The sequence below is a fragment of the Phodopus roborovskii genome, unplaced genomic scaffold, assembly GCF_943737965.1.
Source record: "Phodopus roborovskii unplaced genomic scaffold, PHOROB, whole genome shotgun sequence".
Taxonomy (NCBI): Eukaryota; Metazoa; Chordata; class Mammalia; order Rodentia; family Cricetidae; genus Phodopus; species Phodopus roborovskii.
In genome coordinates this window covers 4,742,220-4,767,055 of record NW_026126448.1, presented here as the reverse complement: position 1 = coordinate 4,767,055, position 24,836 = coordinate 4,742,220, and the positions used below count along the sequence as shown (strand labels likewise).

The 24,836-nt window shown below is 45.2% G+C and overlaps 1 protein-coding gene across 1 annotated transcript; it reads left to right on the top strand.

The window, feature by feature from the left end:
- Window positions 1-2,698: 2,698 nt before the first annotated feature.
- Window positions 2,699-23,399, top strand: Slc5a9 (solute carrier family 5 member 9). The gene is made up of 14 exons (XM_051188466.1): window positions 2,699-2,857; window positions 5,411-5,482; window positions 8,131-8,235; window positions 8,526-8,690; window positions 9,811-9,916; window positions 10,706-10,786; window positions 11,022-11,227; window positions 11,439-11,574; window positions 12,021-12,128; window positions 14,492-14,642; window positions 16,168-16,336; window positions 17,256-17,471; window positions 20,328-20,511; window positions 23,131-23,399. Exons 1-14 carry the CDS (start codon window positions 2,699-2,701, stop codon window positions 23,337-23,339), a joined length of 2,067 nt encoding a protein of 688 aa, XP_051044423.1. The 3' UTR covers window positions 23,340-23,399.
- The last annotated feature ends 1,437 nt before the right edge of the window (window positions 23,400-24,836 follow it).

Sequence of the window (24,836 nt, the reverse complement as noted above, 5' to 3'; positions counted from 1 at the left end):
GTGCACCATAAGGTGCACACAGGACAGTGCCCTGTGACACCTGGCAGGACCACCTGTTCATCCATACTCTGCAGAATGATCAAAGGGGAAAGAACATGAAATACGCAGCAGGAGGGTCTAGGACTATGGGAGGCATGAGTTATCCAAAAGGACTGAAATGGTAGCTGGTGACCAAGAATGATAAGGCTGAGAGGCTAGGGGACCAATAGCCCGATTCCAGGAAGAGTTACACAATCTCCAACAAAGATCCAGCCAAGAGCCTGGGGGATACCTGGCTAAGATGCTGGACATATGGGTCTGATCTTCCATATTGTAAACCATAAGTGAAATAGGCTTGATTCATGGAAATGACCCTAAAAGCAAACTTTTTAAGCCAGTTTCTCAGTGGGACATTCTTTCTACATTCCTAAATTAAACTTGAGGCCATTTTCTGGTTACAATTACATGGAAATTCTGACATTTAAGTCTGAAGATATAGCCTCAATAATTCAGAAATTGTAATGCCAAATATCTTGAACTATTTAATGGTTAGTCTTTCTTCAACAGGCAGCCTTGTCTTCCCTGTGCATCCTGCCCTCTCTAGAGCTGGCTTCTGGATCTGCCAGCCTTGGTGAAAGGGAACGTGACCATCAGCTTGCTATCTCCCACCCCTCCTGGGAAGTGTGGCTGCCACACCCAGGAGCTGTAAAGGAAGAAGGAAGGAGACAGGCTCTTGGCACAGAACTTCTGACTTGAGCAGAGCTCTCCTGAGAAGGCTTTGCTGGAGAACTTAGAACAGGCAGAAGGCTGACTCTTTCCTGGGATGTCCCTGGTAGTGATCAGGGTTCCTCACTGTGGCACCAAGACACATCAGTTGCAGGGCTATAACAATTCAGAGCTTGCTGACTTATTCTGTCAGCTTTGATATTATGTGAACAAACTTTAGCATTAGACAAACTGCAGAATTTGGGCTTAGCCTCCAGGACTTGTGAGGATGCAGCTGAGAACATGGTGTAGGGTACATAGGCAGCAGAACCGTGAGGGTCCAGACGGTCTTTCTGAGTAGGGAAAGTTCTCTGAGTAGGGATCAGTTCTCTACTTCTTGCTACATACTCATAGTTCTCTGAAGGAATGAGCCACAGGCAGCACTAAGCCATGCTCAGTGGCCTGAGCTCACACCTAGCCTCTGTCCCTCCCTAACAACATCCATGCAACTGCAAACCACACTTTCCACTGCTCCTCCACAAAGTTCACACCAGGGTCTGTCCTTCACAGTTTTTCTGATGTTGCTAACAATGGCCGAGCTTCTTACAATCTCATTTACTTGATAAATACTTGTTTACATGTGAATACACATGAAAGATATTTTTGCTACAAATCTGCCTCGCTGTCCTTCTGGACCCTCAACCAAATGGATGCTGTACTCCCGCCTTACACCGATGCCAATTGACTACTCTGGCAGATCCACCTCCAACTACACCTGTTCTTCTGAGCTAGAGGACCAAGCCAAAAGAAATCTACAGCTCTGCTCTTTGCTTTCTTTACCTGCTAATGAAAAGAGAAGAGAGTGTTCCCTACACTCAGACCTATGCTTCTCACCACAGGCTGAGGTGGGGATGCATGGTCTGCAGGATCCCTTTATCCACCCCAGTTTGAGACAGGACTGTTTATGCACAGCAACACAACACTCACAGACTGAAAAGTTCAAATGTAACTATTACAGGATGATGGTAACATGCTTGCCTTGTGCCTGCCATCTGGGCCTGTTGGCAAGATGGTGGCTAATACTGATTTATCTATGTTAGCACTGAGAACCAAGTCGCCCTTCTACTCTCCTTGTCTCAGTTTCCTCCATTGTAAAACAAAGAGCCTTGGTGGGTTGGAGGTGAGGGTAAATGAGGCAGCATTGGCAGGCAGCACTCAAGCCTGTTGATGAACAGCATACTTAAACTCAGAGACAACTTGCCTAAAGTTATCAAAAGTATAGTAAAAGAAGTGGTGGGGACCAGAAACCAGGCACTGTCTTAGAAGACAGTCTTCCTCACTGAACTCTACTTTTTGCAGGTAGAGCTTGACTTCATCCATTTCACCTGTCAATGTGGACGGAGCATCAGAAGATGTAAATTTGGCCTGCCTTGACATAAATGGCCATGCTTTTTGCAAGAAACTTTTAGCTTTTCCTGAGTCTCAGTTTCCTCCATTGTAAAACAAAGAGCCTTGGTGGGTTGGAGGTGAGGGTAAATGAGGCAGCATTGGCTTTACTGGGATGGTCACAGACTCTTCCTGTGTTCCCTCCTCTCACTCTCATTGCGTAAAGGAAAGTTGCATTAAACTGATGACTAAGAAACTTGAACTCCAGCCTCAGCCCCACAGTCACTTTCCTCAATTCTTCCACAGAGCAACTGCCTGGGCAGCTTGATTTCTAAAGTAAGTGTGTGTGTGTGTGTGTGTGTGTGTTTGTGTGTGTGCGTGCGCGCATGTGTGTACATACAGTACATGCAGGTGTATACAATGGCAGCAGGCAAAGAGAAGGAGGGAGGGAAGAAGTCATGCAAGGGAAGGCACTGAACTTAGAAGAAAAGTGGGCAGGACCTCCTGAGCCAGAAGGACTCCTTGCTTTCTCAAAGGCCAATGATACTTGGGTTTGTTTAATCATTAAAGGGAAGGAATGAAGCCAGAAGGACATCAAAGTCCAGCCTGCTTGGAACAACAGTAACAGATGAGCAAGGAGCCAGCAGCAATGCTTGGAGATTCAGGGGATGCAGTCAGCACTGAGGCACCGCCACAGTCAGCACTGGGCTCTGAAGTCAGCCTGCATGCCTATGACATCGTGGTGGTGGTCATCTACTTTGTCTTTGTCCTTGCTGTGGGAATCTGGGTGAGTGAGAACTAAGTAATGCTGAAGCTTGACAGAAAGAGAAGCCTCTCGTCTGGCTGGGAGAAAAGGGGGTGGGGTGGGAAGGAATATATAACCATAGGTAGCTGAAACTATGGTACTTTAGGAATCACCCATTCCTGCCATGTCCTTCTGTATATGGATAACTGAAACCTAGAGAGATATGTGGCCTGGCTGAGCAATACCCAGTGAGCCAGAGGCAGGTCAGACCAGGAGCTCTGACTCCCAACCCCTTTAGTCACTGTGCATCTGACTCTCCTCTCCTTTGCCTCAGGATTCCTAACTCATAGTAGGCTCAACACTTAACCTTGCTTTCCTTCTATTGGTGTCTTGAACAAGGAGCTCAGACTCACATGCTCTTAGGCAATAGTGCCTTGCAGATTCCAAAATTCCTATAGTTCAAAGAAAGCACACAGCTGTGGGCAGGTGCAAGACTTTGAGAACCTAAATCTATTCTAGCAGTTAGAACTATATGGCCCTGGGAACAGAAAAACCTCTCAGTTTTGCGGGTGATATTGTTGAAAGTTATAATCATTCGGTGACAGGATACACACATGCGCCTGGCATGGTGCCTGGTGAGCAGGTAGCAGGTAATAAACACCCTCTGTTATCAACACAGAATTCTGCTGAGAGGCTGGTACTTTCAGACTTCTGTGAGGTAGATCATCACCCAAGTATGAACTTGCTAGGAACACCTATGGTCCTTAGGTCTCTACTATGTGAAGGGAAGTACTAGCCCTCACTTGGTTTGAGGAAGAAGTGGGCTCAGCTGTAAGAAGTTAAGTTTTTCCGCCTTCTGCCTGGTCTTGTCCCACCGCTGGGCCAGCCCCAAATAATGCACTGAGACTCTGTATTTGATACAATGCTATTGGCCCAGTACTAGTTTCTTATCAGATAGCTCTGTCTTAAGTATTAACCCATTTCTGCTGATCTATGTATTTCTCTTACCGGGGAGCCGGCATTCTGCTTTCTCCAGACTCTCCATCTTGGCTCCTCCTTCCTACTTCCTCTTTCCTCCTTGTCTCCTAGTCCCTCCTATCTCCTTTCCTATTGGCCAACAGTGCTTTATTCATTAACCAGCATGAGAAACATTTACAGAATGACATCTCCCATCACTCAGCAGTTCCCAAGAAGTGGCCAGCATGAGAACCCAATTCCTATGTGTATTAGACAAGTCCTTTCCTGCCCTGTAGCAAAATATCTCTTCTGTAAAATGAGTTTTTACTGCTATTGTTGACACCAAGATGATCAGAAGTGACACAGGAATGTTCTAGCCAAAGCTTAACACATGTCAGGCCCTGTACACGTGTGTATAAGTCCCTGGTGACTAATTAGCTTCTGTTTTTCCTTTCTCTACTTCAAGGATTTCTCTTTTCTTAGATGTAGTCAGATTTGTTGCCTCACACTGTGAAGTAACTTCTACTCCTGTGTCAGCTTTCTGTTGTGACAAAACTTTGTTAATTAAATTAAAGAAGTAAGATATATTTAGACACCAGGCTTCAGAGGTCTCAGCCCATGGTCAGCCGATTCCCTCACGCTGGATGTGTGGGAAGGCAACAGGAGCCTGTAACAGAGGAGGGTGATCATCTTGTGGATGCTGGGAAACAGACACGGAAAGGAAAATGCTGGTGACAAGACATAACCATGGCCATTTGCTTTAACCATAGTTCCTACTGCTTCTTAATAGCCCATTCAATTGTGAATTCATCAAAGGGGTTAATATATTGATTATGTAAGAATCCTCATGATCCAAACACAGATTCCTAAAATCTGCATGTCTGATAGTGCATTTCCAACACAAATTGCAAATTATCCACTATCAGCCCCACCACAGACTCTCATCATGCCCTGCCAAACTACCCCTAACCACCCTGAAAGTGTACCTCTTCTCCCCATCAACAGCACAAAAGTGGAGAAAGTTCAGCTATCAGTCTTGTTAGTGTCTTGACCAAGAAGCTTGGACTTATGTTCCCAGAGAAAGAGCTCCTTGTGCCACCTTATCCTTCAGAGCACATCCCAAAACAAGCTGTTTACTGGTTCCTTCCAAGATCCTCAATGGGATCAATGGTGTGTTCTGATCATATCAAAGAATGTCCCAAATAGAGTTCTTTATTCTGCTCAGCATTAAGAATGGCTGGAATAGTACCCTCTCTTGTGTGGTAGTCTGTCTGAGAAGAATGAAGAGGCTAGCTATGGTGAGAGTCAATCACTATGTGCCTGAGACAGATTCCAACCCAGATCCCAACCATTCATACTGTTTTCATGGCATTCTGCTCTTCCTGAAGATCTTGGACACCAGTCCTTAGAAATAGGTGGAGTGCAAAACTATCAAAACTAACAAAGAGGGCATGACTCTCCCACAGACCCATAGTTTAAAAAACATTGATGCCACAAGTGTAGATACAGCTCTTCTCTACCTCAGTTCTTGTCCTCTTTGTCCCCACAGTGCCTGTACCAAGAGGGCAATTACTCAATGGGTGGAAGGTGGGGATTATAGAGTTTGGGAAGTATTGACATATTTGCATATTTTTCCAGTCATCTATCCGTGCGAGCCAAGGAACCATTGGTGGCTATTTCCTGGCTGGGAGATCCATGACCTGGTGGCCAGTGAGTTGAACTTCCTCCATCCTCTCCCAGCATATGCCATCTGTGGCCTCTTCTCAGCTTTCCTTTTTCCAGAACTACATCAGCACACTCCTACATTTTGCCCAACTCTGGATTCCTCTCTTGCTCCAATCTATCCAGCAGCCTTAGCCATATCCCAAGAGTGCCTTTCATGCATGTCACAGATGACTGTCTGGGGTTTCTTTGCTCTACCTCCACAGAAACCGGAGTTGGGAGAGGAGCATAGAGTTTATAGCACTCACTTCTAGAAGTTTTTAAGCTGGGATACCAAACAGAAGCTTACAGCTCTATACTATAGAAGTGGAATCTCACAGCTAAAGCTTTTAGAACCAGAGAGTTATTGTTCTCAGCACTCAGGGCAGGGGTCCAATACCCAAGGACTGAATAAAGGTAGCTTTGGGTGCTGAGGCCTTCAATTATTTAACTCTTGGTGTCTCCCTCAAACTTTTCCAGTGACCCAGGTTTACAAGCCCCGTACTCAAAGCTACCATCCAGCTCTTCACAGTAAGCTTCTTGCAGTTTCTGAACTCAATTTTGTTCTCTTTAACTTTTCAGCCTAGTGGTCTGTGTCAGAGCTTTGGATAACAGGGACCTTAAGGTCTCTGCAACTCTTAGCTGCTTCCTCACTACTAAAGCTGGTATGCCCTGTGATATAACACCTGCTCTTCAGGCAACCAAACCAACGTGTTCTACTTGCGATAAAGACCCCTAGTATGGAAAGAGGACATTTAGGAAAACTGTTTCAACACCAAGATGCAGCAAAGAGTTTGGGGGAATACACAAAAGAGAAGAAGCCTGCCAAGCTAATTGATTAAAAAAAAAAAAGTAACAACCAACCAACTCATTTGGCAAGAAAAGAATAGAAGCACACCTACACTCAGAATATATAATTTCCGATCACAGCCTGGTATGCACATAGCTTCTAATTCTACTAATCACATTCCTTATATAGGGCCCAATCATAAGACTTACACTGCACCTATCACAGACTTCTTCTGTGCCCTTGGGAGTTCCTCCCCTTCCTGTGTTACTTGGGTAGCTACAGGATGAGTAGAGTCATGTATTATCCACTGAAGATAATCTAGTCCGAAGTGTTATCTTCCCAATCCATATATGCTTTCTAAAGTGGTCATGACACAGCCTCCCAAAGCAGCCATTTGTGGCTTCTGCAGAATCCCTCTGAAGCTGGAATGTAGTTTCCTTAGTGGATCAATGAATCATTTGAAGCAACTGGGATGTCATCACAACACTCTAGTCATTCACTCAATAGGAGCTGCTAGCTTGACAGCTGCCTGATTGAGGCATCAAAGTTTTGGGGAAGGATTTGTTAGCTGTCAATCAAAGGGAGGAGCAGCCCATTATCTCTGCAGTTGCACTCATTCACAGGAAACAGACAAACAGAAACAAAATTAAAAGGCCTCAGAAATAAATATCCTTCACAACACTTGCCATGCTCAAGCTGTAATCCAACCTGATATTTCATACTCAGGGAGAATTCAATCCTCCTGCTCTGTCTCCAGGTGTGAGCCTTCCATTGGACACTGGATCTGTTGAGATATATCTGGGGTTCCCTGCTTTTGTGATGCTCAGAGTTCAGGGGGACACATAGACTTATGAATAATATAATCAAACCTGGGGTAGACGGAGGCACTGGGCTTCCCACATCTTGGTGAAGTTTCTGGGTCGCAGGCAATAGGTGGATAGGAAATGGGAATCATTTTCTTGAAAGAATGATGCCCATACTTAATACTAAAGAACAGTGAATTGGGAATTAGAGGTGAGCTCCCAACCATCTCCAGAAATTGATCCCAAGTATTCATGAACCCTCATCTTCCCCATCAGATCATGCCCTATATTTCTGCTGATCCATGAAAATTAACTTCCTCTTACCAAAGTGGGATGAAGGGATATCAGGTCTACTTAGAAACCCAGTCACATTAATCTCACACACAAATTCTCACATGCTCATTCATGTATGCATACACTCTCACCTTCTCACAGTCAAACTCCCACACACTAAGACAGTCCATATACATACATTCATACAAGCCAACATTCACATATATTCACACATGTGCATGCACATATGCTCCCACTCACTTCCATATATTCGTTCACATAACCTTATACTTAAACACTCCCATGGACTCTTGCCTTTACACTCCCTCGCTCCTCACTCACTCTCTCATTCCCTCGCACTCATAACGTCAGTCATTTTTGACCCTCCATTTTGGTGATGCTCATCATCCCTGCCCACCACTGCTCTCACCTGCCCATCTCTGCCCATCACACTCAGCTCTCTAAGAAGAAGAGAAAGCCCTGACAGCCTTCTGAAGTCTCAGAAAGATTTGGTTATCTGGAGCAGAGGATCAGGAATGTAAGTCAGTTTAACACGATAACTACCTAAGGATGTTTGAGTCTGGATACTTAGAAGTTCACAGAGATAATGAGAAATGACTGGTGCTTCCAGGTATTTCATTGTAAAGAGAAAGAAAAACCCCTGGGTTCTGTTTAGCCAATGCCTCAAAAATCACAGCCTCTAGCTGCCTCTTCACTATAAGTAGTCCTAAGCCCAGATTGCTCCAAACTAACTCTGACTCTTGATCCTTATCCTCACTTGTGCCTTTCAGATTGGAGCATCACTGATGTCCAGCAATGTGGGCAGTGGCTTGTTCATTGGCCTGGCTGGGACAGGGGCTGCTGGAGGCCTTGCTGTGGGTGGCTTCGAGTGGAATGTAAGAAAGCTGACCTGACTGCTCCAGGGTGTTGAGGTTCAGAACCACCTCCTGTGCCAAGCCCTAGACATGAAAGATATTGTAGTGGTACTTGAGAGGCTGTGTTGTAAACAGAGAACCCATAATATAGATGATGAAATTAAGGTCTTAAGAAGGAAAGAAGACTCATTTGGGATCAGGACCCAGGTCCCTTGTTTCCCTGCTCAGGGCTCTCTCAAACAACATGCTACATCCAGGTGCAAAGATGCCCAACTTTCTACAATTAAGATACCTTCTCTATGTTCTCCCAGGCAACCTGGCTGCTCTTGGCTCTGGGCTGGATCTTCGTCCCTGTGTATATTGCAGCTGGTGTGGTCACCATGCCACAGTACCTGAAGAAACGATTTGGAGGACAGAGGATCCAGGTGTACATGTCAGTCCTGTCTCTCATCCTCTACATCTTCACCAAGATATCGGTGGGTATGACTGCAAGGGGGCTTCCTTGCTATGGACTTTATGTCAAGCTCACTGATGGCGAGGAGGGATGAAAAGAAGGAAGAGGAGAGGGAGGAAGAGATGGGGGGAGGGGATAAAATGAAAGGGTGTGTGGATGGAACGAGAGATAAAAAGAAGGAAAAACGGATCCACCTGATTTCAGAGAATGCCTCCATCCAGAAGAGGGAACATCAGAAATGAATGATAAATTCTTTAAGTTAATACTGATCTTTCAACAAAGAACTCTCAAAATATAGTCCACTCTTCCATACTTCCATTAACTGATACTTCATTTGGCAATTCTTTTCTAATCACCTAGAATGTTAGAGTCAGAAAGATCTTTACTGTTGCTTTATTGAACTAAATTAGAAAACAAACCTAGACATGTCAGGTGAATTATTCAAGTCTACACAAAGGACTAGGTTTGAAATCAGAACTTGATCTTGACTCCCATACCCTGTGAGGGTTAGGTTTACCCAATACCATATTATTGACTCTGTCATCAGTTTATAAACAATCATGTAATGGGCTGACTCAATCAGATGTCAGATCTAGCCATGAAATTACTTTGAGGACCAACACTGTTAGTTGAGGCAGTCTTTTCCCCAAGTCCCATAATAACCCAAGCATAGGGATAATCCAGAGCCTGTGGCTGCCTGCCCAGAGAGCCCTGTAGGCCCATTCTATCTCATGGAGCAGCCAGCAACCTGCACAGTTCCTATTCTCTCCTCCCCAATGTCCTCTTCTCCACCTCCAGCGTCTAGATTTATTTCCTTCTTCTTCTCCCACTTTCATTTCTTACCCTGGCATTAATAATATACAGACAAATCTTTCAAGCCTAGCTGATTTTTTTTTCATTCAAACTATTATACAGTATTGTTTTACTCTAAATTCTTCCATGCCTCCATGCCTACAAGGTCAAGCCCACATTCCATAATGTGGCACTTTAATGCCTAGACCAAACTCAGCAGCATTGTTCTTCTGCCTGTCTCCATCCTTTGATAAAGGCGAAGGACATCTGATAAGGCAGGAGACACACCCACAACAACCATCCTGGAAGCATTGGGTGATGGTTTATGGGACTTTTCATGCTTTCTACAGACTGATATCTTCTCTGGAGCAATCTTCATCCAGATGGCCTTAGGCTGGAACCTCTATCTCTCCACAGTGATCTTGCTGGTGGTGACAGCTGTCTACACCATTGCAGGTAAGAAGGGGAAAGGCCTTAGGATATGTAGAATCCATGAGATGAGGAGAGAAGTTTTCACTGGCAAAGATATTGAAAGTTACAAAGATAAAAATAGACAGAGAAAGGCAGAAGGCATGATCCAGAGAGAGACAGTGAGATAGGGAGAGACAGAGACAAACTAATGAGCACAGAGATATACTATGATAGAGCACCTATAAGAAGATGGAAAAACAGTGGGAGAGAAAAGTGGTGGGGAAGGCAAAGGTAGAAAATCTACCTGGCAAAGGCAGGGATTGAGAGAGACATGGGGTCCTGCTGAGGGCTGGATGTGCTAGGAAAAGGTGGGAAACCAATGAATTGCTTCATGGGCCAGAGTCACTGTGGCAAAGCCAAGAATCCACTCTGCTCTGTTTCCTTCAATTCATAGAACTGGGATACACTGGGACAACAGCCCAGGACAGAACAACATATGGCTAAGTTGTCTTTAACTAATGAGGGCATCTAGGTGGGCTATGGGAGGAAAACAGAGAACTTGGTGATATTCATGGCAAGAACAACAGGCTGTTGATAGTGTGGTGACAAGACCTTGGCACAGATAGAAATAATTACATCAGAACACACTGGTATGTAGACAGTCAATATAGTCTCTGGATGGGATAAAGAGAGAAGAGATGGAGAAGAGTCTGTCTCCAGGACTCCCTCTAAGAGGGCTCTGTATCTTCTCTGATCTCATCCAGTGTAGGCAAACACAGGGAAGGTACCTAGAGGGAAACTTTCCATTGATGTATCCTCTCCTTGGGTACCTAGGAGGACTCACTGCTGTGATCTACACAGATGCTCTACAGACTGTGATCATGGTAGGGGGAGCACTGGTCCTCATGTTCCTGGGTAAGAAAGGGTTGTGAATACACTCTATCCTTGAACTCTAAAACTATCTATAGCATAAGGCCATATCCATTATCTAGGTTAGAAATGCATAAAGTCAGGATTCTCTCTGTTTCAAATGAAGAATCTTGAACCCAAAGCTCAGCACCCTCACTCTTTCTCAGTTCAAACCAGAGGCTCACATGAGGCATCAATGGGGCCACCAGGTTCATTTCTCACACCATGTCTCTTCTCACAGGTTTTCAGGAGGTAGGCTGGTACCCAGGCCTGCAGCAGCTTTATAAGCAGGCCATTCCCAATGTCACAGTTCCCAACACCACTTGTCACCTCCCACGGCCTGATGCCTTCCACATGCTTCGAGACCCTGTGAATGGGGACATCCCATGGCCAGGTTTCATTTTTGGGCTCACAGTTCTGGCCACCTGGTGTTGGTGCACAGACCAGGTAATGTCCCCAGCCTGACTTGGCCCATCAGAGGCTTCCTGAAAAGAAATAAACAAACAAGCAGTTGGGTACATAGAGAGTTTGACACCATCCTGGGACAGAGTGGAGGCAAACAATGACCAGTACTAGGGTTCTCCTGCACTGAGTTAAGTCCCTCTCTGACTTATGACATATCTTCACAGCTATTTATTCATATCTCACTCTATTCCAGGTGATTGTGCAGAGGTCTCTCTCTGCCAAGAGTCTTTCCCATGCCAAGGGGGGCTCAGTGCTGGGAGGCTACCTAAAAATCCTGCCAATGTTCTTCATTGTCATGCCTGGCATGATCAGCCGGGCTCTGTACCCAGGTAAGAGCTAGTGCAGCTCTCTCTGCATTGTGGGGTTGGGAGGTTTGTTGTTGTTGTTGTTGTTTTCATAGAAGGCTTTCCTAGGACAGGTGAACCAGAGCAGGGACTGGCAGGATTTCTCAATTAAGATAACAGAAAACATTTAGACTTTGTACTGGAGTAGAAAAAGAATCTGAATCTAAATGTCATTTTCAACTTTTCTCTTTAATATGGAGAAGAAGTAAGACATTCTTGGACCTGCCCAAGGATATTTGTTTTTAATCAAAGGAACCAAACAAGCTTTGCAGTGTAGTTCATGCACAACAAATCTATAAGATCAGACCACTTGTCATTTGACCTTCTAGACTAGGTTGGAGTCTCCAGTAAACACATTCACACAACATCAGAAGGAAAATACTGGGCTATTCTAAATAGGCACATAATCAAACAGCTTTGTTATTTTGCAGATGAAGTTGCCTGTGTAGACCCTGACATCTGTCAAAGTGTGTGTGGCGCCAGAGTGGGATGCTCCAACATTGCCTACCCAAAGCTGGTCATGGCTCTCATGCCCGTGGGTGAGTTTTATCTCTCCCACCCTTTCCACCGCCCAGTACCTCCTTCAAGGATCACTACCCAGGATGGACTGCACTACAAATAGATGCAAATAGAAAAGAGAAAGACCCAACTCTGCTCCCATCCCAAAACACACACACACACACACACACACACACACACACACACACACACACTTCCTCAAGCTTTCCTGATGAATCACAAGAAACACCTTGTCAAAGACCAAGAGCATGGGAAACACCATTCTATAAAGAGAGTGAATATGCAAATGACCAGGGTAGAAATATCAATTGTGTCAGCAATAAGGATAAATAAAGACAACTTTGTAACATGAAAATTAAATGACCCAGAGACTGATAGTGGAGTTCAAACTTCAAGCTAAATATCAGAAAAGCAAAGCAGCTGGCCACTAGCTTTTTACCTCTACCTCAGGCTGAATGGTCTGATTCTGTCTCCAGGAGCTCTCACCAAGCCTCAGATTGTAACCTCTCCTCAACATGCCTAGAGTGTCAAACATGCAGGAGCACAGCCTTTTCTCTGAGAGCAAAGGAAAGCACTGGAGACCAGAGGGAGCTGTGGTCCAAGCATGAATAATCAAAGTTGTGCTTTCAACAGACCACTGTGCTTGAAGAATACAACACAGAGAAAGATTGGGAGCGGAAAGCCAATGAGGGTTCTTCGTGGTCCAGATTAGTAACACTGAAAGCTTCAGAGATGAAGAGAAGTAATTTGAAGATCTGTGGAGTAAGATTTGCAGGATTTGATGACTCAATATTCATTAGTGACAAGAAAGACAGAGGCCCAAAGATGCTTCCTATCTTGACCTTCAGAAAGTGAGTTTGTAATGATATTGAGTCAAGGAACTGGAAGGCAGTAGAAAAGTGGTTATTGCTTCTCTTTGATTGTTACAGCCTGTCAAAGAAATAGTATAGGTAGTGAAGGTCTAGCTAGGACCAAGCAGAGAAAAGAGAAGGGTCTAGGATAATGAGGACATCAGGTGAGGAAGACCAGAAAGGTATTATTAACCAAAGGGAAACAAATGATTTAGAATAGGGATTCATCAGTTTGCAACACTGGAGTCCAAAGCACCTATAAGGGTTCCAGAGAGGCACTAGGGCTTGGTTACACATACATATTTGGAAAGAAAAGGCCCTAGGTGGACCAGAGAACTTCTGGGAGTCATCTCCCCAGTGTTGAAAGGTCATTTCCATAGCTTAGCCATCAGAGTTAGAAACTTCCTATTTCTAATGTCCAGGTTAAAAAAATAATAATGGTCCCAAGAAGAGAAAGCTCCTAGTCCAGAGATCATGTAGCTAATTATCTGAACAGCTAGGAATTAACCCAGGGTTCTCTCCAAGGCTGAAACTTCAGGTAATGACTACAATGTACTATGGAACTCATTTTTTCTTTCTTTTTTTAATTATATTTAAATTAGAAACAATCTTATTTTACATATCAATCCCAGTTCCTTCTCCCTCCCATGCCCCCTCCTTACCTCCTCCATCCCATGGCCATCCACTCCCCAGGGAGGGTGAAGCCTTCCATGAGATATCATCAAAACCTGTCAAGTCATTTGGGATAGGGCCTGGGCCCTCCCCTGGGTCTTTAGGCTAAGGGACATCCCTCCATGGGGAAAGGGTTCTCAAAGTCTGTGCACTAGCAATACATGCTGGTTCTCGTTCCAGAGGCCCCATAGACTGCCCAGGCCTTCTAGCCAATACCCACATTCAGGGGTTCTGGTTTGGTCCTATGCTGGTTCCCCAACTGTCAGACTGGGGTTTATGCTCAGGTCAGCTGCATCTGTGGGTTTTCCCAGGGTGATCTTGATCCCTTTGTTCATCATTCCTCCCTCTCTACAACTGGATTCTAGGAGTTTGGCTCAGTGCTTAGCTGTGGATCTCTGCTTCTGCTTCCATCTGCTACTGGATGAAACTCTTTTTTTTTTTTATTTTTTTTTTGTTTTGTTTTTGGAGGGTTTTCTGTACAAAAAAAGATGACATAAAATACATTTCCAACTATCGTCTTATTCCCAGCCCCAGAAATTTATCACCATCCACAGCCATTAAATAAAGACATACATCAAGACTGAAGGAAACCTCTTATTATCTTGGCTCATGTGCATCTTATATAATGTGCAGAAGGCAACCAAGGCTCAGAGAGGCCACAAAGCAGAGACAGAGGCTAGCCAGCCAGAACCTAGCCTCAAGCACTGTGGGTTTCCTGATTCTATATCTGTTCTAGATGGGACCCTCATCAACACCCACCATCCCATCCCTGCCCCAAAACATTTGGCTTTGTGCTTCCTTCATTGTCCTGGCAGAACCCTTAAATGAGCAGCTTTCCACTCATCCTTGTCTCTCCTTAGGTCTGCGAGGCCTGATGATTGCTGTGATCATGGCTGCCCTGATGAGCTCACTCACCTCCATTTTCAACAGCAGTAGCACCCTGTTTGCCATAGATGTGTGGCAACGCTTCCGCAAGCAGGCCACAGAGCAAGAGCTGATGGTGGTAGGCAGGTATGCTGACCCATGCTTCCAGAGCACCCTTTATCTGAAGAATTCTCTCCCTTCTCCAATCCCTGCTTCCTGGGAAGACCATCTAGGTCTAGCCCCCAGGCTTGCAGTTAAACTGTGGGTTCCATGTGACTTTGCATAAATCCTTTCCCAGAGCAATGCCACCCCTCCCACTTCAGAATAATGGGGGGGGGTGGTAATCTATCCTTGCGTATTTAACTAACAATTCACTGTGTAATGAGAATGCATGTACACCCAGACTGGTAATGTGTAAGTGGGGGAACACCTCACCTCCTGAAGTCTTTGGACCCAGGACAATGAGAAGGCTGCATACCTAACCTACAGGATATACCTAAATTTGCCACACTGTTGTACTGGGGACACACAGATGCATGGTGTCCCCAGCTTACAACAAAAAGGAAACTTCAAAAGACAATGAAGTGTAGTCTTGACAGAGATGTCCATAGAAAAGTTGTCTCCAAATGACCTGCAAGCTTTGAACACCAAGATATGGAGGTTGAACATCACCTTGTATGTAGCAGTTTAGGTTTCCAAAAGCACAACTTAGTGGTAAATTTCTGTTGTCTCCACAGACTAAGAGTTTGCCTAAGGGTAAAGGGTTCAGATCTCTGCCCTCACTTCACATCTCCCAGGCCTTGACTTCAAAACTGAAGAGTACATCCCAGCCCCTTTGGTAGATCTAGATATAGGATTGGATAGCCTTCCTCTTTGCACTCACTATCTACTCCTGGGAGTTTTACTTCTGCCCCATGGCTACCTATCTGCACACACCTAGGCAATGAACCAGCATCAAGAGTAGGACTGGATAGGGAATAAGCATCAAGAAGGACAGGTAGGCAGTTATTGCTCTAACAGGACTTAAGAATGGCAAAGTGGGAGTAAAACGAGAGGACAGGAAAGCATTTCTAACCTATTCCTCCTTTCTGCTCATAAACAGGCCTGTAGTGCTCAGTTAGTGTGATTTGGGCTCCATCTCCTGGCCATAAGCATTATTGCATTCATGCCATCCAAGAAAAAAGTTCATGGTTTTTTATATTTATAAAACCAGGCACCAAGTGTGCTTTGGGAGTTTGGGCCTGAGTGAAAATCAGCTGAGAGGGGGTAAAGAGAAGAAGCAGAGATCTGTGGCTAATGCAAGTCTGGATCCATACTTGGCAAGTAAACCGCTCTAGACAGAGCTGAGTACAAAGAGGTAGAAAGGCATCCTCAGCAGAGCCCTTCCAGGGCACAGCTGAGGCAGAAGATATAAGTTATTCTTTATCAGTAGGAGTAAGAACAATCCTGAATCCATCCAATGTATGAATACTAAGGTTTCTTGAATTCTGAAGTTTCAATTTCTAGGTTTTTAACTGTCTGATTTCTGCCTTTTAGTATTTGGGATTCTAACCCACAGACATTTTCTGGATCAGGGACCATTCACTTTCTTTCTTTCCTAATTCCCATGCATACTTCACCCTGCCCATGGTCACGTGAGTGGTACTCACAGTGCCCTATATTCTTCCCACAGGTTGTTCATAGTCTTCCTTGTAGTCATCAGCATCCTCTGGATCCCCATCATCCAGAGCTCCAATAGTGGGCAGCTCTTTGACTACATCCAATCTATCACCAGCTATCTAGCCCCACCCATCACAGCCCTCTTCCTGCTGGCCATCTTCAGCAAGAGGGTCACTGAGCCTGTAAGTGCAACAACCCTGCCCCTTCCCAACATGTCACAGCATCTCGGATAAGGGTCTTTTACTAATCTGGTTTGTGAGACCTTGGGCAAAGCCACTGCCTTCTCTAGGATTTTAACTCTTACCATGAGATCAAGATTCTCTCATTTGCCTACTACCAACTCAAATATGACATCTCCAAGGATGTAACCATTTACAAGGTTTACATGAATTGGCCATCTTGAGCAGTCAGGGAAGAAACTTGATTAAATAAGCAATAAGGGCATAGGTCAATGGACTCTGGAAAAGTAAAGATTGGGTGAAGAGATTCCCAGGAGGGGGCAGGAAAGACTTTCTGGAAGAAGTGGCATGTGAAATGATTCCTGAAAGGTCAGTGGCAGAGGAAGAGAATGCTGACCAGTTCATATTGGGAGGTGGGTTAGGAATACATGCGATTATAATTGTGAGGTCCCAGAGGCTTTATTTTTCAAAGGAGGGGTGGTGGAGTTGTACTATGTTTTCTAATTTTCATGACAGAATTTTGCAAGCAGGCTTGTGGTGTTCCTTGCTTAGTAGAAAAATACCCTTCATGCTATTTGAATACTGAGCATCTGTGACCCAGTATTTGCCAGTCTCCCCTTTCACTGCACATAAGAAGATGCTAAGTCAACATGCTCATATCGATGGATTCAAGCAATTCTCATGGAGCCATGATCTCAACTTTAGTGCAACTCTGAAACTCATATCCTTCTCAGCACAGTGCTCTGACTGCCTTTTAAGTCAAGACACAGAGTGTCAATAGGGAACTAGATAAGATGGCTGAAATTTCCACTGTAATAGGCCAGTAAGAAGGAGATGTTAGGGAAGTGTGTCCCTTAACTTCCTAGGGTCTACCTTACCTCACCCCAGTGTCTCCTTATCTGTGTCTCCGCTCTCTCTTTAGGGTGCCTTCTGGGGCCTCACATTTGGCCTAGCAGTGGGAATAGTGCGCATGATTCTGGAGTTCTCATACCCTGCCCCAGCCTGTGGGGAGGTGGACAGGAGGCCTACTGTCCTGAAGGACCTCCACTACCTGTACTTTGCGCTCCTCCTCTGTGGACTTTCTGCCGTCATCACTGTCATAATCAGTTTCTGCACAGAGCCCATCCCTGATGAAAAGGCAAGTAGTATGTTCAGGCTGAGGCTTCCAGGAACAAGTCATCTGTCCCTAATGCCCAGACACCCCCCCCCACACACACACACATACACACTGAGTTTTATACTATTGGATTATGGTTTCGCCTGCTGCCAAGCAGATATCCTTTGAAGGATATGCTCACTGGGGTATAAATTTCTAGGTGAGAAGTAACCCATTCAGTTCAAAGTTACACATTCTCTACCAACTATGTGTCAGGTGATAAATGGTCTTTAACAACAACTGTCCCCAGAAAAGCACATGCCAACACAAACTGGCAACTACATAGAGAAAAAAAAATAGGACTAGGCTTAATGAAAAAGGAAAAGTATGGGGTTCAGAAACTGGTGCACTGGCAATGTCTCTCTGAGATGGACTTAGAAGAAATAGATTTTTTTAATGGTAAGAAAAAAGTACATGAGAAAGGAATCAGAGAGCTGACTGCTCCCTGGTCTCTGAATACTGATACCCAATATCTTATCATCAGCCTACTTGTTTTTCTCAAGCCAATATAATTGCTTATCACTTGATGTCTTAAACATCAAGTATGTGTCCCATCACCTTTCTGGAGCCTGAAAACATGGGGTCAAAGGATTAGAAGGTTGTTTTCATCTGAGGGTTCCTCTGAAGCTTAGTGATGGCCATCTTCTCCCTGAATCTTCCCCCTACATCTGTCTGGGACCTGATCTCCGAAGGGTCTGCCCATGTCATCCCACCTTCTCTTAATTATTTTTTAACAACCCTATCTATAATTTAAAATGTGGGAGCTAAGACTTTAACATAGAAAATCTGAGAGGGCACAATGTGACCCCTGACAGAGCCTGCAGTATAAATTGGACCCTGACCATTGAGTCACTGTGTACACTCTCACCTATGTGGAGCATGTGGGCTAGTAAAATGGCCTTATGACCCCAAACAAGAGAGGTGCTCACAGATGAGCAAGTGAAGCTAGCTCTTCCCGTGACTAGCCATGGCCTCCTACTGCTGCAGCCTCTGCTTGTTCCTTGTCTGAATCCTTACTCCTCACAGCAAAGCCATCCCCACATTAGAATCCATTCACGGATCATCTCTGACACTACTGATGTCAGCTAGAAAAGCTGTCTTCTAGTCCTCTGAGTCATGAAAAGGGGAGATGAGAAAAAGTTCGGGGCCATCATCTTTTTTCCTCTGGTTACTGCAGCCTCCCCTCTTCCTCTCTATAAACAACCTTTACAAAGGACAGCCTCTCTTACCACCTATATTTTCTCAACCCACTGCTGGCCACAGAAAGCCACTTAGATTGTTCTCAGTGAAGGTATTCCTACTCTGGTTGCTAAAATGAATGGCTAACTCTTTGTCACTATTTTAAGTGAGTTCCAAGAGCCGCTACAACGTGAGGGTCACAGCTTTAGGGAGGTTGAGAACCACTGCCCTAGAGTATCCGTGGGCTACAAATTCCACAACTGTTGATGGCACTCAATTCTGTCTTCATCACTCTCTCAAGACTCAAACAAAAAATCGAATTGCCTCCTGGTGACATGAAGACACATCGCTCATATGCTATTAGTGACACAGAGTATGAGCATAAAGTTCATAAATTTTACAGAGATGCTGGTGTGCACAAACAGATAAGCCTCCTGGGTTCTCATGATCCCAGGCAGAGGGACACTTGGACCTGGCACAAATGAGCACATGGTGCAAGTAGGACCATAGAACAAGGCAGGTGACAACACCTGGCCCGATATGTAACAGAGCAGCTGGGGCAGTGGAAGAGTTTTGTTAAGAGAGACTTTCAGAGGCAACAACATGGTTGGATCTAATGCCACCAATGTCATCTAAACACGTTGTGTTTTAGTTCTCAGGGGAGATGAAAAGTTCCCAGGACCACCCAAGAGAGATGAGGTTTGTTTCTTCTTGCAGAAGGTCAGAAGCATTGAAGCATTACAGACACTTCAACCTTACCAGTGTGTGTGTGTGTGTGTGTGTGTGTGTGTGTGTGTGTGTGTGTGTGTGCGCGCGCATGCGCGCGTGCGCACGCACAGGCATGCATGCATGCATGTATGCATTTTTCTCTCCTACTCTTGTCTTGTATCTTCTCTCCCTTTGAGGGGTTCCATCACCCACATCATCAGTTGATCCAGGAACCAAGAGCCACGATAGTTTCTCCTCCTTTTCACCTGATTGTTCCATAAGTCACCACATCCTGTATATTTTACTCTCCTAACATCTCAAGACTGCTACTTCGTGGAATGGAGAGATAGATTGCTGTCTGAGTGCTTGCCTAATATGTGTAAGGCCTAGGTCTGTCCCCAAGCACTATAAAAGGAATAAATGCATAGATAAATGAATACATAGACTTTTCCCTCCTGCCTATTTTTTCAGGCATGTAATATTTCTTTCAATTACTTCTTGTTTCACTTTTCAACAACTTTTGGGCTGGACCACCTCAATTCACTCTGAGGAGCTTTGAAAATACTAGCCTATAGTTCCTTCTCTTTGTCTAAAATCAGCATTGGCCCTTACTGGCTTTAAGGTTTTGTTTTTGTCAGCTATCATTTCCTCCACTGAACCTTTGAAGCCTTTCCCTGGTGACCAGGCACCTGCTTCCTGTCCAATTGTTACTCTGGGTTGAGCTACAAGCAGCTGAGGAATTCCCCTCTCAGATCGCAATACCTGCATCCAGTATGGGGCTGGCAGAGGGTGGGTACTCAAGAACGGCTCTGAACTTGAAGAACCCTCTCGAAGTCTCACCTTGTTCCTCACCCTGTTTTATATTGCTCTGATAGCCTCCCATGAATGAGAACTCCTTCTCCACAGCCAGGACAGTCTTCTGACTCCAAATGTTGTATCCCCTTGCTTTAGCTTGCTCGCCTGACCTGGTGGACGAGGAACTGTCCCTTACCTGAGCTGGAGAAGAAAGCCTCTGAGAGTGGGAATGAGATGGAAGGGGAAATCACTTCAGGGCTGGCAGGGAGGCCAGCTGTCGAGGGCCCTGCAGGAGATGGAGAAGAAGCAAACCCCATACAGGCGCCTGAGAAACCAGGAGGTAGGTTGGGTACATGTCACAAAGGAGCAATGGGGACAGACATAATGCTGAGGGTTTCCCCAAGGATATAGTTTGTGGACACTGAGGATGTAGGACTCTGAGAAAACACAATTAAAAGCATTCTTTCGTTTTCCTATGTGACTACTAAACCCGTCAAGACAGATGAGAGTCAAAAGACTGTCTTGGCCACTCATGAGATGGATAGGTTTAGATTCTGTCCACAGGGAGGTATACTTCTTAATCCTGAACCCGGCAACAGACAGAGGTACCCACCCATTCTCCAGCAGACCTAACCAACAGCACAGCCTTAAGGAACTTACGGCAGGAAACCAAATAGCATTATGCCTCTTGAGTTCCCTCCACATGGAAGGGAGAATGAGGCATCACCAAGAAGCAGCCACCCTTATCCCTGCTTACATTCATGTACTTATTCCCCTCTTGTCTCAATGATGCTGTTTAGAGTCACACAGAAGCCTGGCTGTCTCATGGGAAGAGTGTAGAGCATGCCCACACAGTTGTGTTGTTGTCATAGAGATACTTCAAAACAATGGCCACTTCTCTGCCAAGCTCCTGGAGTTGCTGATAGCTTCCCAGAGGCTGTTAACTGTGTTGGGGTTGTATATTAATTAATCAAAGTCATAATGTTCGAGTTGTAGATATAATGAGGTCATAACCTTCCTGTAGTGAGATTAAATAATAATATTGAGACACTCCAATGATAGAATGACAACATTACAGAAATTTTTTTCTGTTATAATATTCCCAAAGAAAAATTTTAAATTCCAAAAGTCACACAAGTTGCAAGTTAAAGTCCAAAATCAATTATTTTACCCTTATGAGGTAGAAATTTAATAAAATTTGAGCACTGCATTTATTTCCAGCCTTAGTTACAGATAGTCTCACTGTCTAGATGGGGCTGGGATTCTCTCTGAAGCAGCACTACATAGATTTGGGCAAATTTTCATCAGACGTCCGAAAGACAGAGTGTTGTACCTGCCTCTGCAGTGCCCACTTCTGTAACTGGAGCAGGTTAAGCAGACACTGTTAGCAAAGTACCACTTGCTGGACCTGCACATTGGCTGATGTTCCCTGTCACTCAGTTCTGTATCCACTGCATAGGGAGCCCTGCACTGTTCCTCAGGCTTGAACGGAATCCCACTTTTTGAAGCCTTTTACCCTCATTCAGGGTCCTCATGCTATACATATGGCCACTTGTCAGTGCCTAACTATATCTTGAGCTCCAAAGGCATCAAGGTCTAAGGCTCAGTACTCCTTGCCCAGACTGTGGTAGTCAGAGGTCGGCAGAGCAAGTAACCCAAGCACCCCAGTCAAACACAGTGATGCTCATTTCAGAAGCACCTCAGGCCAGGCGGAAGCCACTGTCCCTGGCTTTACCATCACCCCACTTAGGTTTACTGTATTTTGCTTAGCAAAATGTAGCTTTTTCATATATAAGTTTTATAGCCATGCACCTGATTTTGGGTGGGTCTCAAAACCACTTCTCCCATCACCGCAAAGACCAGTTCTGCCCCCTAAAAAGTGTATGAGCTGAGCTGAAAAGACCATTCTTCAAGCAGTCATGTAGGTGAGGCAGTTATTAAGGAAGAGAGGAGAAAGGGTACCTGGATAAAAGGAGAGACTCCCATGATTGGATAACAGTTACAGAGACAGACAGGCCCCCTGCTGGCCCCTGAATCCAGGGCAAAGCTGTTCCTGTCTATGTAAAAGAATGCCTGCTTCCTATAAACAGCTACATCTAAGGGAAGAAAATGATTCAACCATAATGTCCAGTGGAAATATAGCCCCTATCCCTCAAGCCCAAAGCTGTTACAAAACACCACCAAGGGGAATGAGAGGCTAGGGAAGGCAGCTGCTTATGTAGTGAATCCTTCTTGCTAAAACGTTGAGACCCTGAGACAGGGAAGAAGCAGCCCCTTCAAGCTTAGCTTTTGTGACCTATGTAATCCCAAGCTCAGCAACTCACTCCACAGTCCTGGCATGCATTCTTTAGACACCTGAGCACCTGGACCTCACTCATCCACAGACTGCAGTCCCAGCACTGGTAGCTTTTGTAGTGGTATCAACCCCCATTCTCATCAGATGCTTAAACAACTCTTAGAATAATGCAGGGCCTGTCACTAAGGCATAAGGAGGAGAAAGTGCCTGCCACTAAAGGTACCTGGATGATTTATACATGGCTTTAAGTAAGGCTGAAGGCAGAACTGGCTCTGCTGCCACGCTCCTGACCTTTAGCTATCTATGTCAACCCTCACAGCTAGGGAAATGAGTCTGTCCTGCTTAGATGCTTCTGCTCCTGGGGAAATAGACACTTTTTTCTGTCCCCACTTTGAACTGGTGCTCTAAATGAGAACACATGATGCTAGCTCAAACACACTAGCTCCTGTAATGAGATGCTTCTGAGCTGTGACCATTTGGATGCTATCACCAAGGCCATAGCTCATCCTAGAGACCCAGTTTAGAACGTTACAGTGTCCTCCCCATGTACACTCCACTCCTTCCTTCCATATTGTACCATCCCCCCTTTCATCTCTTGTTCAACCTTTCCCTTCTCCATCCTATCTTCCTCTCCCATTCCATTCTTCTCGGCCTATGACCCAGCCCGCCACAGATCCTGGGGGAAATGGCTGTGGAGCTGGCTCTGCGGACTCTCAGGGGCCCCACAGCAAGCCCTGAGCTCAGCTGAGAAGGCTGCACTGGAGAAGAAGCTGACCAGCATCAAGGAGGAGCCACTCTGGAGACATGTCTGCAACATCAATGCCATCATCCTGCTGGCCATCAACATCTTTCTCTGGGGCTACTTTGCGTGATTCTGTAGGCCAGGATTTAGTTGAAGTGATTAAATATATCTGAATCCTGGCCAGGCCCAGAGACCAGAGGCAGACTCTCTTCCCACCTTCCTTTGATACCTGAACCACAGAGGCAGAGAGTAAAAGCCCATGAAGAACATCCAATCAAATATACTTGGCACATGGGGACATGAAAGAATGGAGAGACCACTAGAACTGCCCAGGGTCCCACAGCAGAACTCATACTGGGTCTCCAACTCCAGCTCTCTTTCTGCTACACTGCCCTCAAAAAACAAAACAACAAACAAACAAACAAAAAACACCATCTCCTCAGTACTCGAGAATCTTCATTGTTATGTATATCTACAGGTTATACATAGTAAGAAAACGAGTATAGAGTTCTATCCAAGCACACTGTGCTTCCTCATTTCTCTTATCTGCTTTTCCTTTGTTTCCTCTCTCCTTCTCCCCTGTCTTCCTTGGCTCCCAATAATGCATAGCATGAGTCCGGTGAGGAGGGCCTTATCATGCCATTGGTTCACCAGTTGTGGTTGCCAATCACATAAGAGTGAATCAAGGCAGAGGTATGAGACAGGTGTCCAGGACACAGCGCTCCTAGATCAGGATTCTCCTTGGCATAGTTCTAATTCTTCTTCTACCCTCACATCCACTCCTGCTGTCTCCACAGCCTAGACCTAGGTTTAGCGTCCAGCCGGATAGACAAAATATGTTGAAAGCAACAAGATTTAAACAGCCCCAGGGAGCAGAAAGGACAGCCTGAGGGTGGGTACTCCACAGTCTTTATCCCTTTGTCTTAATCTGTCAAAACTCCTCCCCTGAAATATACCAGAGTCTGTGATCTTGAGCAGCTTCCAAGAAGACTTCCAAATGCCTCAACCTGGGTCAAGGTCCTGCTCAGCCCTCAAACTGCATAAGCTGTGCCCCTGTGTCCCTTATCACATTGTCCTGTAGTGCTGTCTCCTTCCTAGATAGTGCATGTCTATAAGCAGGGATCAATGGTTATGACCAACCTGACTTTGTACTTACAGACAAAAGAAGTCAATAAAAGCTTGTTGGGTCCATATGCTCTTCCAGGTACTATGGACTTTGTGAATGGTGGAGCAGAGACTTGGGGAGTTGGCTGCCTGGGAGGAGACTCCTTGGGTATCAGAAACAGCTGAGTCTCGGGCATCTCAGCTGAATGGCACAGATGCAGCTGAGAATGGCCCTTCTCCCTCTCCTATGGTCCTCTGCAATGCTGTCTTTGCCCACCATGTCAATGATCTCTCACTCCAACTGCAGACAAATAAAACTCCGTTTGACTGACCTGCCGATCTCTGGTCCTCTTCACTTTCTGCTGCCTCCAAATTTTTGCCCCCAGTAACTTTCTGACTCCACTGTGCCTTTGTCTCAGAGGACAGGATGCTCTATCTTTCTTCATGGACCCTGACTTAGAGTTATGGCTTTCTTCTGACTTCCTCACAAATCATTCTCCCAAGTCATTTGTGGGTAGCAGAT